At 46.8% G+C, this 17,690-nt stretch overlaps 1 protein-coding gene across 2 annotated transcripts in view; it reads right to left on the reverse strand.

The window, feature by feature from the left end:
* TMEM201 (transmembrane protein 201) overlaps positions 1-14,210 on the reverse strand; it is a 28,476-nt gene extending 14,266 nt beyond the window's left edge. For both annotated transcript variants that reach the window (XM_080563688.1, XM_080563687.1), the window contains exons 1-6: positions 14,002-14,210; positions 7,979-8,099; positions 7,218-7,412; positions 6,193-6,369; positions 5,206-5,594; positions 4,524-4,727 (exon numbers count right to left, since the gene is read on the reverse strand). In XM_080563688.1, coding sequence (XP_080419814.1) covers positions 4,524-4,727; positions 5,206-5,594; positions 6,193-6,369; positions 7,218-7,412; positions 7,979-8,099; positions 14,002-14,105 — 1,190 coding nt within the window. In that variant the 5' untranslated portion in view covers positions 14,106-14,210. The remainder of the gene's footprint in view (positions 1-4,523; positions 4,728-5,205; positions 5,595-6,192; positions 6,370-7,217; positions 7,413-7,978; positions 8,100-14,001) is intronic.
* Positions 14,211-17,690: the final 3,480 nt, after the last annotated feature.

Here is a 17,690-nt window from a genome sequence, read left to right on the forward strand (position 1 = left end):
CTGAATCCCAAGTCAGAAGTGTGAAACCGGCAATGCGCCTTCCTTACAGAAGCACAGCATAGCTATGGCTTCCTCACAGAAGCGCAGCATATTGTTTAGAAGTTCTTTGGTGCTGAAATCAGGTACTAGAGGAATAGTCTCAGTAACGGCAGAAGTGGTTTGCTTAACCTTTTTTTTTTTTCCAGAAAGAGTCAACAGTAAAATACTGGTAACTCCTCTTCTTCAGGCCTAATCACCTAAGGAGGAGCTCCATATACAGAACTGGTACAGATCTAACGTTACCACTTCATAAATCCCAACATCTATGGGAAAAGACATCCGTTTCCTCCTTGCCTTTCTCTCCTCCAGAAGACCAATCGTGCTATTCCACCAGCCCTGACAAAGCACTTAAGAAAGGCAGAAAGGGAGGAGACTGTCAGCATCAGAGCCTCCGAGAGACAAAAATTCACTTGCTGCAGGTTTGCTCCTAAAGCTCTGAGGTTTTTTGTTGTTTTTAGAAGCAGCAGCACAGGCTTGCTGAGGCACCAAGAAGTGGGAAAATAAGCTGATGCCTGAGCAAAGACAACAGCTTCTTTGGCATGAGAAGTGAGTCACGCACCAGTATCTGTTTTGTTATTTGGTTTTGTCTTTAAAATTTTTCCAATTAGGAGTCTGAAAGTTCTTCGATTATAAGGTGTGGAGAAAGCACCGCAGAGACCAAGGCTTCAGTTGCACAGGTTGGCCATAAAACGAAGCAGTTTCTGATATGTAACGTTAGTGCAACCTGTAAACATATTTCACTTGTATTAATTTGTGTAACATGAAGACAAATGGATTTGCTTGCAATGTAGACAGCAGGTAACGTACCTCCCAGATGAAAAGATTTTAAACTTTCAGTACAGATTTGCACTTGCTGTGCCACCAAACCTCAAGGATTTTTTAAGTAGTATTATTTAGGTTTTACAGCGTAAACCCCACTCCTTCCCACAGTTCTACTGCCTGCCTGCTCCTGCTATCTAGTGTGCACCCCCATCCCACCACAGCACTGCACAGGAAAAAAGGCAAGAGAGTAAGAGAGAACCAGGCACAGAAGAATGATGTAACAACAGAAAAACAGCGTAAGAAGTGCCAGACCCCAGAGCACAAACACAGGGCCTGTTTAAATTGGAAGAAAAAGTTAAAATGCTGCCAAAAAGAAGGGAAGAAAACACCTTTTCAGAGGACTTATGGGGCTATAGTGACACTCGACACAACCTTGACTTCCAGCTCCTGAAAGCAGAATGTCTGAAGAGGCTGACAAGCATCTTTGTGTGCTGCCGCCAAATTTCCTTGCTACTGTGCAAGAAGATTTAGACAGATGAATTTTATTCTTGTTTAAAAAAAATAAAAAAGGATATTGTTGTTAGAAATTGGCCGTGACGTTACCATGACCATCCCTACACATTTTAATAACTTGTCAGCTGCTCACACTTCTCCTCTTTGTAGCAGCCCCAATATCCTTCTAAACATGTGATTCCTCCCAGCATTTGGGTGTACCTGACAGCAGAGCAGCAAGAGGAAATTGCTTACCTCTGCGAGGCCAGGAAGTTCACAGACTAGAAGGAACTTTCCATCCAAATTCTGTATGTAAGTGCAGAAGACAATTACAGCTAAACATAAAACACGAGTCTTTTCCTACATTTAACTTTATGGAGAGAACTGGAAAGTATCAAAGATGAAGAAGGGAGGGGGAAAAAAGGCTAGAGGTCTTTTATTTCACTTAATGGACGTAACAGCTCAAGGTCACCTGGGTCTTTAGTGCAGCTTGTTTAGAGAACAGCAGAGCCAGCACTGGATTTGTTCCCGCTGCCCATTTCATTAGGTGATTTTGTCCGTGCCGCTTTTAAGAGGAGAACACTGCATGAAAAATGGTATTGGAAGGACAGTCGCAGCAGGGAGCTTCCCAGGCCTGAAAACATTGTATTGATCCCTGCACTGGAGGGAAGGCAGAGCAGACAGTGGTAAGCCATCTTATTTATTTTTTTTTGCCACTTACTATTCTTTCACCAGCCTACTACTGTCTTTCTTAACAATGCTCCCTGCTTGAAACCCACTGCTCCCCTTCAAACGCTGCTTCTAACCTCCCTCCCCGCTCTAGCTGACAGGACAGAGGAGCCTGCTGTCTGGTACAGAAAACCAACAAGGGATTTTTAAGGCACACTTCCTATTAAATCTCCTAATGGAGAACAAGAGACAAGAGCCAGAGTGACTGTGAAAGTCTAACCTAGCCTTCAGAGCCATGCATATTTCAGGCTTTTTTCTGCTCTGATGAACTCATGTGGCTCCTTGTAAGTATTTACTTTGAAACAATTTTCTAGGTTCCATAAATATCCATTGTCCCAGTGGAAAATGGGACACAGCGGTTGTTATTGAGCATTTCAGAAGTCTGAGATTAGAACAAGAAACAAACTGGAACATCAAGCTGGAAGACAAACCTTGTGGGTCAGGATTGGTAAGCACCAGGAACACAGAAGGGCAGAGCCAGACTTTGCAGATGTTGGATCCCTTTTGTGGGCAAGTAAACAGCCATCAGAGCAGCAGCATTTGTAAGCACCAGAATGGAGAAAGGTGTTCTCTTTGCACGGAGGTCGATATTGCAATTACCTGAAGGCACCGTTAAAAATATTTCCAAAGGAGAGCACACGTGGGAAATAGGTTTGCACGTCCCCTTCCCAAGCAAGCTGCTAAGTTACAGGCACAAAGTCTTTCAGCCAGGAGCTGTACCTGCCCACGACACTTACTGTTAACGGATCTCTACAGAGCTTTTGTTAGTGCTACATTTTTGCTTTCACAGTGAATACTAGTTTGAAGAACAATAACCATGAAAGCTCTGAAATACCTTTTGTTTCCTTAAGCAATGTTCCCAGCATTTCACCAGCACCTGCAGTCTCCAGTAGTGTCTGGATCTTTCAGTGGGAAATGCAGATACTTCGTCACAGTGAGAGTTCCATTCTGATTATTTTAGAGTTTATGCATAGGAAGATGAAGGTGTTCAACCAAGACATCATACTACTACTGTGGCATGTTCTGCGGGCTGTTCTGAATAGAGGAAAATAGCAGATTTTCTGTAATGATGCTATTTCCTCTTGAAAGCCCATCCCTAGCTGAAAGACCCAAATCCAGATAAGCTCAGTGGAGTGCCTTACAAACAACAGTGCAGGATAATCAGACGGCTTATCTTAAGAGGACCCAACACATCAGTCCAGCAAAAACCCATGCACCTGAAGACTCCTTCCTCTGCGCACAGCGACACCCAGTCAGCCAAGCTTTCAGCAGAGGACTGCCCGGCTCAGAGTCACGATTTCCGGGCCCCTTTCTTCAGCAGCATTGGCACCGATGCTGACTCCCACTAAGGTACCCCCATGGCAAACATAATCCATCTCTATCGCCCGGCAGTCCCGCGGCAGAAGCTCCCACCCCTTCCTACAGGCACGTCCTCCTGATCTGTGTTCTCAGTGCTAAGGAAAACATGGACTGAGTTGTGATGTACACCGACAGCTGACCGTACAGGATAGCACGTGGTTGCTAGTCCCATACATCTCCTCTTTCTAAGGCTACGGCAGTGGAGGAACACACACGCTTTTATCCTGTTGTGCGTTTACACAGATGCTCCTCTTAAATTGTAAACAAAACAAAACAGCACAGAAAGCAACAGCCACTGGTGGATTTGAGAAGTTAGCCTAAAACAACTGAATATTTTCACATTATCTAAACAAGACACCCTGAGCTACGTAACCTTTTAAAGCACCCTTTTAAACAAATTATTGAAGTTCCAGTCAGAAGTACTTAAGGACTCCTCTCCGGTTAAGACAGGAGTTACAGGAGAACGGCAGAGCATGCGGTTAAGTGATGCTGCACAGTGGAAGGCAAGAAGAGCCAGGTTACGGACTGCGCGCGTCCCCTCCTCGCACGCCCACGCACCATGCAGTGTTACTACAGCACACACCAGGAGGACTCAGCATCCAGAGGTAAGTTCCCATCAGGTTGAAATTAAAACGACCAGCACCATTAGAAAACTGAATGTGGCCCAGGCCCCATGAAGGATCAAGGAAGAGGATTCCTCTGTGACTGGCTAAGGATGGACAGGCAGTGAGGAGAACTGAAGGACAGGAGAAGCCCGAATCTCTTTGGTTGGAGGAGCAGAAGGGGGAGGAGGCTGCATTTATGGAGCAGTTTGTGAAGCAGTTGCTGGAAGAACTGGCTTTGGGGAGGTTGGATATTTGCACTGCTGACGGAGGATTCAGGAGGAAGGGAGAATGGATGCAGCAGGAGCAGCTTCCTTGGCTAGCACCAGCAGTGGGAATGCTCCAAGAAGCTAGTACAGTGGGAAGCAAAGATGGGAGTAAAAAAATTATATAGAGAGGAAGAAGAGATCTTCACTGCTTTTATCTAATTAAAAAAAAAAAAAGGAAGGAAAATAAAAGGAGGAGACAGAAGCACCAGTCGCAAAGAGTTCACAAGGCTTTTTTTCCTCCTTCCCCCAGCGTCACTGCTCTGGCTCTGACCTTCGGGGCCGGTATCTCCGATGGCCCGTTGATTTCCGCGTTGCCACTGCTGCAGTGAAGCCCACCAAGCAGCACAGGGACGTGGTGCCAAATTTGGCTGTGTCTAGCCAGCTGGGCGTTTCTGTCTTCAGGTACCTCTCAGCTAAGTGCAGACCCATCACTATGAACCACAAGACTGAAGCAAACGCATCAATTCTTCGGAGCCTGCAATGCCAAAAAGAAACCCAGGAAGATGCAAGGTGAGAGTTTAAACTTAACGAACCCCTCGGTTCTGAGGAAGGGGAGGGAAGGGAGGAGATGGGGGAAAGGTGGCAGAAGTTCACAGGCTGAGCAGGTTAAGTACTACCTCTTACTATGGTGATACCATCCCCAGCCTTTCCCACTGCTGCGTTAAGTACCCAAGTGGATTAGTCCTACTCTCCACCAGATTACAGAGCTGCACAGGGAGCTTTTCGTTCGCTTTAATTCCAGCTTAAATTGAACGAATCAAGGCACAGAGCCAAAGCAAGTTCTGCTATCTCCATCCAGTTGGCTAGCAACCCAAAAACCAACAAGAACAGTGCCACCCAGTACTACATTCGCCATGCTGGGGCTGCCCCGTGGCTCACTGAGTCAGGACAGGGCAGGAGACTGCCAACACAAAGCAGTTTTTAAGTGGAGCAGAGGAGAAGAGGACACTCACCTGATCCGCCCAGCCAAGAACATTGCCAAGAGGCAGGTGAACAACCCAAGGACAGCGACTGCCATCTGATGATTCTTCCCGTAAGCCCACGCAGCGCTCAGGTTCTCCACCATCTGTTCTGGGAGCAGTTGGAGCAGCTCCCGCCAGCCTGCCACCGTCACGGAGGTGTCATTTTCCAAGTCTGCACGTGAGCTCGTGCCAGTCCTATTTTGAATGGCTGCTGGACTATAGGAGACAGGAGCAGGGACTGCAGCACCAAGTGAGAAGGGGTCGCCCGACCCATACAAGGCCATCAGGACCAGGAACGCACAGCTGAGGAAGGCCAAGAACCGCAGAAATATCACCTGAGCTGGTATAGTTATGGAAGTAGAGGAGGACGAACACAAACTCTGCAGAGGAAGAGAGAAACTTCTTGTCAGAAGCTGAAGAAACTGTTGTAAGGTTTTGAAAGGGTGTTTTGTGAAACACTCATGGGCTGCATGCTTTACTGGACAGTTTTGCCACAGGGATGTGGTAGGGTAGCAAAGAGCAACAGAGACAGAGTCCAGGGTCTGCAACGAGCAGAATCCAGGGTCAGGCAGGGCACTGAGGCAAAGAGGTCGCAAACCACCTCCCATCTCACTTACTCCTTTTTTTCCTGTACTTTGTAGTTTCCTGCATTGTGCTTGTGAACCAGCTTCCCCACCCTCCCCTTTCTGCCTGTCCCACCATTCTCCCTCCGCTCTGTCACAATGACATTAGAGTTACCATCCGGCAATCTCCTAAATGACACCAGCAAGACAAAGACATCAAACTAACATCAGGAGCATCTGTGCTAACTATTCTACTGTTTTCTAAACTTCTGCCACACCCCATCGCCCCAGCATTAGAAAGCCCCATGACAGCTGCCAGCATTGATACCTTCCTTTTCCAGCTGTACGCCCAGGCGCAGAGGCACCGAGTTCTCTGCACTCCCCCCTAAATTCCATCATCTCTCCCACAGCGTACCTGAGCGTAGGTCTTGTCTGTCTCACGGCGTTTGAAGTGGTGGCTGAGCAGCAGCGCCCGCAGCTGCCGATTCTGGTGCTTTATGTAATACTCCACGGCAGCCTGGCATGGACGGCACAGCTTGTAGGTCTGCTCCAGGTGGTGCTTATACACCTCAATCTCCTCATCGTATTTGCCCTGGTGTGAGAAGAGGGAAAAAAAAGTAGATGAGAACTGCAGGTCCCTTGCCAATTATCTTGCTTACTGCTGACATGCAAACAAGGCATGTTTCCAGTCTCCAGAAAGACAGTCCTGAAAGCAGACCTTAACAGTGACTAAGCTGGAGGCAAGCCATACAACCAGCTTCCCGTACAGCTGACCCAGCCTCCATGCACCAGAAGAGACAAATGCAGCCCTTTGAGAATGCTGCTGGGGCTCTTATGAGGATGCTCCATTTGTGGTCAATTTTTCTGTGGCCAAAGACAACTTTTCTGTCTTTACCCAGATTTTCCCAGGGAAATCAGCCTCATAGGTTTTCCAAGACATCTCTCAGCATTGAGTTTTCTCAGGGCCCTGAACAAAAAATCTTCGTGCATAGGAGATGGTGAAATTGCCAGTCTGCATCACTACCCAGATGCCAGAGCACCCCAAGGAACAGGCACACGCTGGGCAGAGACAGCTGGGGCAGAATGACCAGGCAGTAAGTTAGCTACAGGGTACCCATGAGTGTCCTGCTACCTGGATGACGTAGTCCTAACTCGGGAGAGCAAGAAAGCAATTTAGTAGCTACTCCAGTTGCTCTTCTGAGCGCTGCATTTGAGAATCACATCTGCAGAGTCTGAGCCCCCTTCCTTTCTTGTACAAATTCCCTTTGGAGATGCAGGAAGGATGCTTTAGTATTTCAATGGCTTGCAGCTCTCCAACCTTGATTAAAAATGTATTAGATTCCAAGTCCATTCACCCTTCATGAAACAGAGCAGAAACATAACATACATGCATGGAAATGCATTAGACAAACATCCTCCTGTGGTGCCAGTGCCACTCACCTCCTCCCTCGGTGAGAATGAAGCGAGCTGTTTGATCTTGGTGGTTTGATGGTTGTTGCATTTCTTGCACAGCAAAATTTGGCTGCTCACCCACTGCTGTGGCTTGGTAGGATCGCAGAACGTTGTAGCACCCGACACAACATGGTTGAGGTGTTCCATGTACTGGGCAGGGATGGGCTTGTTGTAGTCTCCATTCTGAGAACCAAAGATAGAGCAGGAAGGAAACCAAATGTGAGATCATACGATCAGAGCTGGGTATTCCCTGGTTGATAACAAGATTCCCCAGGCTCTGCATGCCATACCTATGCAACAAAAGGAGTAAGCGAAAAAGAGATAAAACACTTCATATCTTCTCCCCATCCACTGTTTTAGATATCTATTGCAAGCAGTTCTTGTTGGGTTTTGGTTTAAGACAGCTTTTGTCATTCAACCCCTTATGTAACACAATTCATCTGTTCCAAAACACAAAAGCAGAGAAGAATCGCTCCACGTATTAAAAAGATTCTTAAGAGATATTGATAAAAATGTCAAGGCCTTCTTAGCCTTTTGAAGCAAAGGAAGAAAATTTGTCTTTATCATTCCATGTCAGCACATCCCTGTGCACACAGCTTCTTTCTCAAATTTGAAAAAGCAATCAGCTGCTGAGTACACAGGTGCCCAGCACAGAGCCACCAGCTGTCAAACCTCTGGATGATATATCCAGAAGAATATCCAGACACGCACCTCCCCAGCCACCCTTCAGCCAGCTCTCGTCACAGTACCTCTTGGAAGCCGTTGTACTGCTCGCAGTTGGGGCAGTCCCAGCAGTTGCGGTTCCCATATGGCACCACCGTGTCCTGGTTACAGAACCAGCAGTTCACTGTCACATGCGTGGGCTTCTTCCTGGTAGGAACAGAAACGTGGCAGGCATCAGCACCAGATCCAGCTGATGGAAAGGAAAGCAACGGCTTTCAAACTGGGAAACACAAGAGAGCTTGGAATAAAAAAAATCAATTTTCTCATTCAGTGTGTTTTAGCGGTCTGACTCACGGCAGTTGTTTTTGCAGTGAAAAGAAGGACAATTAGAGTAGAAATAAATTCCTGCCTGCTGCTAATGTGTCTTTGTGCTAGTACCAAGGACGTGCCAGAATTTTAATAACAACCTTATGAATAACCCACTTCGCTCTTTATTTCAGAGGTATATTTGGGAGTGCAAGTCATGCCCATAATCACCAGCACTAACAGACATGAAGGGTGCAGTAGAGTATCTGTTTAACACACAGGATCCTGAGAAATAAGTACGACCCTTAAGAACTGCATATGATGGCATTCAGAAACCTAGGAAACGAGCTCCCGGTTACAGTGCTACCTGCCCTGTTTGTCACAGAATTTCTCCAAGGACAAGCATGTATCAAATTAGCCCAAGGTCCAGGCACTATAAATAGCTGCTGCTTCTCAGAGCTCTGGTTAAATAAGAAGGAACTGAGGAATCAGTAGGGCTTCCCCAGTTTTTACAGTCTTGAATTGAAGAGAGAAAGATCAATTACCTGGATCCATAAGTCCCTTTTAAATAATAATAATAACCACTGCAAGAGAAACAGCTGCGACATGGGCTGTTAGAACAACTTCAGTAACTCGGCCCTCGAGCCCGCCTGCTGAAGAAGCTCTGCACTCGTCTTCAAACCCAGAGCAAGACCCAAGAGGAAGCTCCACGGCAGCCCAGCCCAGCCCAGCTGCCCGGGTTTAATCAGAATCAGCCCCAAGCACAGCCCAGGGAGCGCGGCTGCTCAGGCAGGGTCTGGCGGTGGTGGCCATGCAGACAGACAGCTCCAGCTGCTACCTGCCCTGTGTGCTGCCCGTGCCTCCTGCCAGGCTTCTCCAGGAAAGAGTCTGGCCATGGCATGCGCATAAATACACGGCTGTGGCAGGTGAATAGCTGCTAAGAGTTGGCCCGACCAGAAAAAACAGGACCCCGGCAAATGTCAAACATCTACAGCAGCAGTGAAAGCAACAAAGCAAGCTCACTGGGGGCCTGGAAAGCAAACAGCACCTGAAGTGCTCACAAACTGGGAGCAGCTTCCCATCTCTTTGCCCTAGGAAATGTTCCCTGCTGCAATATTCCGTGCAGAAGCACCTGAATGCTACACAAAGTCCTCTGGCACCCTGTGACCAAACAGGCAGGGGGCTCTCCCCGTGGTAAAGTGGGCTTCTCTCTCAGCCGTCACCTCGGCAGCCTACAATTAATTAAAATTCTTCCCCACTCCTATTTCCATAGAGCACACCTTGAAAATCAGCTCATAAAACATCAAACCTCCCGAGGGCTGCTTGGGTCTCCTGTTGTTGTAATGGCAAGGGTAAGCTTGAAAGGAAGCACCGAAAAGAAACCCAAAAAGCCCGAGTGCACTGAGGGTTCCATGCCAGATGCTGGAAGGAAATGGCTGGAGCTACTAGGGTGACAGATTCTCTTCTCAAAATAGATGTACACACCCACACCCTCCTAAGATGAATGTTCTCCGCTTGATTCTTTGGTTCAGCGCCAAAGGGGCTCAAAACAGTAAGTGATCCGAGATAAAAATACCCTCATTGAAGCTGACGGGCGAAAAAAGGTTAAACCAGACAGAAAATTCAGCGGCCAGTCCGAGTTACTCTTGAGCTACCCCCGCCTAAGAGCCGAGCAAACTACACGTCAAAAGACATACAACGGCTGGACCGCAACACCTATTGGTGCTAGCTTCATCTCACTATTTTAAGTGTCAAAGCCATGAAAATAGGTTTTACCATGCTTGCCTAATACAAATCCTACTGCTCCTTGGGCATAGGCTTTGACAGCAAGCCTAACCCAAATTCCACCCTCAGATGTAGGTCACTGTACTGCTCCCTGCGCTAACACAGGCACTGCCGAGTGCCACAGGCCCACCTCCACACTGCTGCTGAGGCATCCTTCGGCATCCCTGAGGCACTACGAGATGCTGTACTTCAGCCTCTATCTCCCTCGTTCTTTCATGATACGAGAGCAGGCAGAAGCACTGATTTCATGGGTAATGCAGAGGTAGCATCACAGGCCAAAAATGCAGTAAAGCATGCACACTGTAAAGGGAAAATTAAAACAAAATACATAAAAAATAACACCAAACTGCATTTCAAAAAGTATCAGCAGTTAAATTGTTAGTGTACTCTCCCATCTTCACCAAACAAGGTTCTGCTTCTCACCCTTGAGGTTAACAAAGTCCTACCAAGATTTAAATAGCTGCCCTTCACTCCAACAATGTATGCGGAAGAAATCACTATGTCCTAGATTTTTTAGGATAAAAAGCAGTAATCCTCCCTTTTGTGAGCATATAATCTGTTGACACAGAAATAGGTTTAAAAAAAATCACCAACAACAATAAAAAAATGATAAAAAATGCAGAAATTCCCAACCTGCTGGATGCAGAAAGGAGGAAAAAAGGTCATCAGAGGCAAGAACATGTAGGTGGGGCACTCATTTTCTAGTAATTGTGCAAGGCTTTAAAAAACAAAAAGGTAAGAGACTCTCAAACGCAGACCGAAAGACTTTGAACTATCCATACCTTGACTAAATTCAGGCAGTGGATGAACAATAATAAGCTAGACCGTATACTGTTTCTGAAGCCAGATATTGTTATGAGAAGACAGACAATGCAAAACCCATATGAGCACCTACCACGTGTTCCACTCCTTACAAAGCACCGGGCAAACCATCTGTAAGGAGTTCCTAATCTAACACTGCATTAACTTGAATCAGCTCCGCTGGACAAAGAGCCCCGCTGCAAAATAAAACCTGAGCAGCAAGCAGCGATTGAATTACTGCACAGAGATTTCATTCCCAGCTGACTCGCTGTACAAACCCTAAATGTAGCCGGAACGCAAACTCTGGATGTTTGAACACCCAAACAAGCTGGAAAAGCCGCCAGGTTTGGACTAATGGCTTTTGCAGGCAGAAGGTCTTCGCTTTAGACAACACTGTGGGGACACCCGTGACGTAAAGTCAGCTACGAGGTCAGCACCTAGATATCCGATCCCGCTCAGACAGCACGACAAAACGTAGCTTTGTGGGAGGCTATAGACTCATTTATTTGTGCTAACCATCCTTCTGTCCTGTGCACAGTACCTGCAAAATCATACGGTAGGCATACCCACTGACAGTCATAGCTTAGCAGTTTGCCTCTCTCACGCAACGTAAGAAGGAAAAGGTTGCCTTCGGGACTCTCAATGTGCTCCAACATTCCCCACTTACACATACACTGAAGGTCACGCCTAAATCCATACCTTTAACGGATTGCCAGAACAACAGCCTCCCTACTATTCCTATCTATTTCCACCCTGTCTCCCCCTCCCCTGCTCCTGCTGGGTCAGAAGATGAGGATATTTGGTTTTCCATGTTCTTAAAAAAGGCCACAGAGGAACGTGCATCCTTAGGTGGGTTACCCTCAGCTTCTGGCAGGGACTAAAAGAAACAACAATTCCCCATTACAAGTATTTAAAGTAACACTTCATTCTGGCACAAACAGATTACAAAGCAATGACACAGATGGCTGCGCCAGCAAATCTGAAGAAAAAATGCTGGGAAGAGAAGCATAGATAAGTTTTAATCAGAACAATGATGATAATCAGAAAAATGTGACGGCAGTTTGACATAACCAAGCAGAAAAGCTCCCAAGGATAGACCAAACCCACGTCACTCGATGAACCTGATGCTGTTCAGCTCGTAGCCAGGGAAGTTCAGCTCCTTGGCGGCATCTCAGCGAGCTGCCGTAATTCCACGTTGTGCCCATGTCTGTCACCTGCCAGAATAGACCCAGAGCTAAAACCCGTTTTCCAGTGTGACAAAAAAGCATCCCAGCTAACCAGATGCCAGCAGGCATCCAGCTTATGGCTCCTATGAGTGGCCTCTGCCACCACTGACCTGAAGAGTCCCAAAAGAGACCTCACAGGGCACTCTCCATTCGTCCTGGCAACAAGTCCGTAGCCAACAATCAGGAGGAGCACAAAAAATGAAGGAAAAACGGCTACAGCTGCAGGTCTGCGCTCAGCAACCCGACTTCCAACATGTACCAAATCTTTAGCAACACGGTGGTCTCAGAGGAAGACCACAAACATATCAGAGTTTTCCTATCTGGCCCAAACTCATAAAGATTAAGTAGTTCCTCTACATATCCGGATGTACATCAAATCTTTTTTCACCCCGGTACAAGGTCTTGGACGCTGGCACAGTTACAGCAGTGCAACTCTATATGCTGACAGTGATTCCAGCGCTACTTTCCACTAGGTTGTTCAGATCTATTTTATTTCCCTTTCTATAGGGGTGGGAGCTGTTGTGGTAAAGGCACCTTGCTATACAGGTAAATGGAAAATCATGGGAAAACGGAGCAGAGCTGTATGGTAACGTTAACAGCAAGGGCAGCATCACATCTGCGTTTGGATCAGTCCCTTATAAAGCTGTCCTCTGTGCTGACTTTGGATGATTCATTTAACTAAGGCAAAGAAATGATTTAGGTTATATTGGAATTGCATCGAAAAACACAAACACTTAGCCCCAAAGAATTACCAAGGTCACGTGCTGAAACTATTTACAGCTCACCAGCAGATTTCAAGGACTTGGAGAGAAATGCTTTCCATTCCAGAGACCTTTTGATGAACTTAACCAAAACAAATCCAATTTCTTGCCTCAAAAGACACGTTAGTGTCAGCAGGGTCAGGGATGCTGCTTGTTTCACTAAGGATTGCTTTAGGGCACTAGTATTTCTCTACCGCCCTCAATATGCCATAGAAATGCCAATACTTGTATACAGGCTAATATACCACTATACATTATATGACACAACAGGAGATGCAGTAGAGCAACCCTTAAATATTTGGTTGTGGAAATATGCTTGAAATTCAAAGCATAAACTTGAAGTGAACCTTAACACAACCAGCCCTTGGGGTCTCCTTTTACTCCAAAAAGCACCCAACTGATGAGCAGAAAACTTCTCAAGTCTGTTCTGTCACACCGTCTGAAGTGCCTCTTACTCCATATATCCCTGCGTTCAAACTATGCTGGAATAAAGTCCGCCAAATTAAGCTTCACGTTTTTCATGAAATCTGTGTCCTGAATTCTCCCCAGGTGGTTTTGAGACCTCGTTTTTAATGGATCTGCTTGAATTTGTAGTAAAATCAGACGTGCCCGTACAATTAAGAACCAAACGGCTACAGAGTTTCAGTCAGGAAACAATAATTTCGGCTTGTATTTTATATTCCCGAGTTTTAGCACTGCACCAGCCCTCCCCTACCTGCAGCACCCCCACCCCGCTCCCCCTGCGGTCGCGTTTTCCTGGAATTCTGCTCTCCGCCTCAAAAAAAGGCCGAGGAGAAGCAAACCTCTCTTCCCTCACGCCCCGAGCTCCAGTGCCCGCCACACGTTGGCCCAGCCCCGCGGCTCCAGGCCGGAGGAAGAAGGCAAGATGGTTTTGAGCACAGCCCAGGTCCCCGCCGCTCAGCGCCGGGCCACAAAGCCTCGGGGGGAGCAACGAGGGAATATCCCCAACCCTTCACCTACCAGCGGGCCGTTCCGGGCAACTTTGTGGGGCCGGGGATGGTTTTGGGGAATCTTTTTCCTCACAGACACCGCCCCATGCGCGGAGCCTCCTTCAGAAGCCAGCGGCGGGGCGGCCCCGCTGCCTCCGCGCCCCGGGCGGAGTCTCCCTGCCTCCGAGGCCTGCACCCAGCCACCCACCCCACCCCGCAGCACCCCATCCCACCCCGCAGCATCCTATATCACCCCGTAAAACCCACTCTCACCCCATACCTCCTCGCGATGCGGTACAGCAGCAGCCCGGCGGCGGCGGCGCACACCGTAACGCCCAGCCCGGCGGTGGGGCAGCGGGCCAGCAGCTCCCCGGCTCCCTCCATGCGGCTCAGGACGCCCCCCCCCCCCGTTTCCCAAGCCCACCGGCACCGCTTCCACCTCGGCGGCGGGGCTTTGTACGCGGCTCGACCGCCCCCCGCCGCCGCTCCTCCCCTCACGGCCGAGCGGGGGCGGGCGCCGTGAGTCACGGCGCGGGAGCGCGGCGTGAAAGGCCGGAGTCGTGAGGCGGCGCCGCCATGACTCAGCGCCGGGCTCCCTGCCCTGCCCGGCTCGGGGGCGGGGGGGGAACTCGTCGTGCTTGGCCCGGAGCCTAAAAAGCTGCCCAAATTGAAGCGAAGGTGGCAGGCTTGCAGGCAGAGGGGTGGTGGAGGCTGCGGGAAGGAGGCTCAGATGCAAAGCTGCAGGCCCGAGCGTGCCCCCGGTGCTGGCGGAGGAAGCGAAGGGGGCTGCAGGAAGGAGCCCACAGGAAGGAGGCAGTGAAACGTGGTACAGTTTTGAGGCAGGCCAGGAAAATAAAATAGACACCTGTGATACTGAAATCTAGCGAAAAATAAGGATCTTAGTCTTCTGTAACTGTCCCTTATCAAGATATACTTTCCTACCATCAAACCACCTTCTCCAGAGAAAACGCAATGCCCTCCCAATTACTCTACCCCTCCTGCTGACCTTGTTGTTAGCACCTTTCTGTGGTCCCCGATCAATGCTGTCCTGTCAAGCATGTGCTGCAATAACATCTCCTTTTAGCCAAGGCATGGACGGCCAAGCAGAGCAGGAATTAGAGGGCTTTGCAGGTAGTTTGTTACCTGTGAGCCAGAGAGGTTGAACATGGATGCTATATTCACTTTCCCTCTGTCTGGTTAGATGCAGTTTTGCAGAAAGATCTCAACTCTTTCATGCAAGCAGTTCTCAAGTCAGGCCTGCTCCTGACTTGAGCTCTCCCTTAGAAAGCAAAGTAACACTTACCTGGTCAACCTCTGCCACTCTCAGCACATCCACGTTGGATTCACTGTCCTTAAAGCCCTAGGAGCAGCTGGTGGTTTGACAGTCATGCCCTGTTTTTACATGAAGGTAAGAGGCAAGCCCTCTTCAAAATATGAGACTGATCCTGCCTCAAATTGCACAGCTGTTTTCCTGGTTAAAGAAAACAAAAAACCCTTCGTCACAATAGACAGAATGGCTTAAAATGCAGGAGAACCAAGATGTGTTAACATGTTTTTTAAAAACCTAAAACTAACTAGCAGCTCTGCTTAAACTAATGGAAGAAGGAAAAGGTACCACCATAGACAAGTACTCGCACTGGAAGTAAGCTATACTTTTAAGCTTAATTGTGGTTAGGGTCTTAACTGTCCCATTTCCATCTCCACAGATTTAAGCATGGGAATGAATTGTATGGAATTAACAGTGATCATTTCCTCTTGATAAATGGGAGGGGGGTGTATTTTTTCCATCTTTCTTCTATTGTTTAGCTTACTTACTCAGGGATTGTTTTAAGACCAAATGACAGGAGAGTGAGGAAGTACAACCTGGTCATTTGGTACATCAAGACTTTCTGCAAGCCCTCCAAGATCTCTATACTCAAAAGCTTGTCTATTCTTTTACAGAAGGCCCTCCCTTCCTATCAACTATATCTGTAATATCAGTCCTACTACCATAGATGAATTGTTTACCAGAAGTTTCCTCCTTTAGATGAGCTATTGAAGAACTTGTTCAAAACAACTATAAATCCTGGCAAGGGGCACATTCACAGTACAAGCAAGCATCACATCAGTGAATGCAGATAATTCTGAAGGATATCAAGGCAATCGTGACTACCCAAAGGGAGGCACTAAGTCTTTTAGGATTTGGGAAGAATGCCTACATCTTCAACTGCCAAAGAAACGCTTCCAAAGCTAAAATAACCATCCTGAGGTGCTGTTACAGTTGTAACAACGTGTTTGTAATTTCAACTTAACGGTTCATTTATGAACAGGAACAGACTCGGTCCTGGTAAAGTTGATGGAAACCTTGTGATCATTTCAGACCACAGTTTCATCACCTATCTGATAATGAAGCTACAAAGGGTGCAGTTATGAAGCCCAAACTTGGAGGGAAACCGTCCAGGAAAATCTAACCAGTGACATATTTATCTACTTTCCATGAAACTAACCTTCTGTGGGAGCTGAAGAAGCAGCACACACAGTAAAAAATGCTTAAAGTTTTTCTTTCACAACCAGAGTAAGGTTGATTGAATTTAAATTCAGATATCCCTTTGGAAAAACTACTCCCAATTCTTCCCTCTGCCAATAGGCTTATCCCATACTCAGTGGCATCAATGGGATTGTTCATAGAGCATCACATGAAAATGTTAACTCTTTACAGGGTTAAAGAACTTTTAGAATTCTGGCAGAGAGGAAGGAAAAAGGAATAAATTTACACTAATTCAGAAATTCTATTAGCTCCCAATATAGCTTTATAGCTCCCCCCACAAGCCAGTTAAGAATAATCTTGTCAGGGTTGTCAGCAAAGTTTAAAGAACAACCACAAAAATCCAGAATTCCTGTTTTTCCACCAGATTTAGCTGGAGCAAAAATTTGTTCACTTTCTCTAAGCCCCAAACTCTTCAGAGGGGTCATTTAGCTCCCTCCCCTCATTCTCAAAAGGTACCAGCAGGCTACACATTTGACTAACACCTTGTAAGTGAGCCAGTGTACTGTGACTACAGAGGAACGCTAATTTAAGAAAGCAAGTCTCAGAAAAAAAAGTTTCAAAGCAGCAGCACAAGTGTCCCGGTTCTCAAAAATAGAAACAGCACCGCATGACTCCCATAGAGACTAAAGCTTTGCTGCTCATCATCTCCATTAAAAAAAAAAATGCCAGTTTTTAGTTACTCAGCTGTTTCTTATTTTAGCTTAAGGGTAACATGATATGTTCTTTTCAGTGAAACACAATAGAAATCAGTTATTTTTGCACTGTTTTGCCTCATAATGAGGTATGCATACATTCTACCCCTCTTTGCTCGGTGCTCCTCCATCACACTGATGTCAAATATGACATCAAGTACCAGTCACCAGCGAGGTTCTAATGAGAATAAACATGAAGGTTTGAGTCCAGTTATCAACCCATTATATTTCTACGACAAAATAATAGCCTGAAAACTTTCTCTTGTAAAAGCCAGCCCTACTCACTAACAGGCTGTTTCTTAATGCTTTGCATGATCTTTCCAAGTCCAAACACCACCTCCACTGTATGTGCTCCTTGAAGTCAAAGTTGTCCATAAACACTTGGGTTATGCTCAAGAACTCAACACCTGCTCAAATCATGAGAAGCTCATTGTTCGGTTCACCAGCAGGGAAGACTGAAGCTGGGCTCAAATGCTGAAGTGTTTGCCTCAGCTGTCAAAGCAAATGACATTAGTGAATAGAAGAGCATAGAAGGGCCAAAGCAAAACACAGATCTACCCATTTAAGTTCTAAAATGTTATCCTGCTCTATCAGGAATTATATGGAAACAGTATTTTATGTAATACATGTTTACATACATGTAAACAGTATTGCTGCAGTGCAAGTGGTAAAGAAATTACTGAAGTTAAAAGTACATTTTAATGTTTATGAAAGGACTAATTATATCAGTTATGCAGGATACTTGATTTA

Source organism: Anser brachyrhynchus, assembly GCF_964034855.1.
Source record: "Anser brachyrhynchus genome assembly, chromosome: 21".
NCBI classification, from domain to species: domain Eukaryota; kingdom Metazoa; phylum Chordata; class Aves; order Anseriformes; family Anatidae; genus Anser; species Anser brachyrhynchus.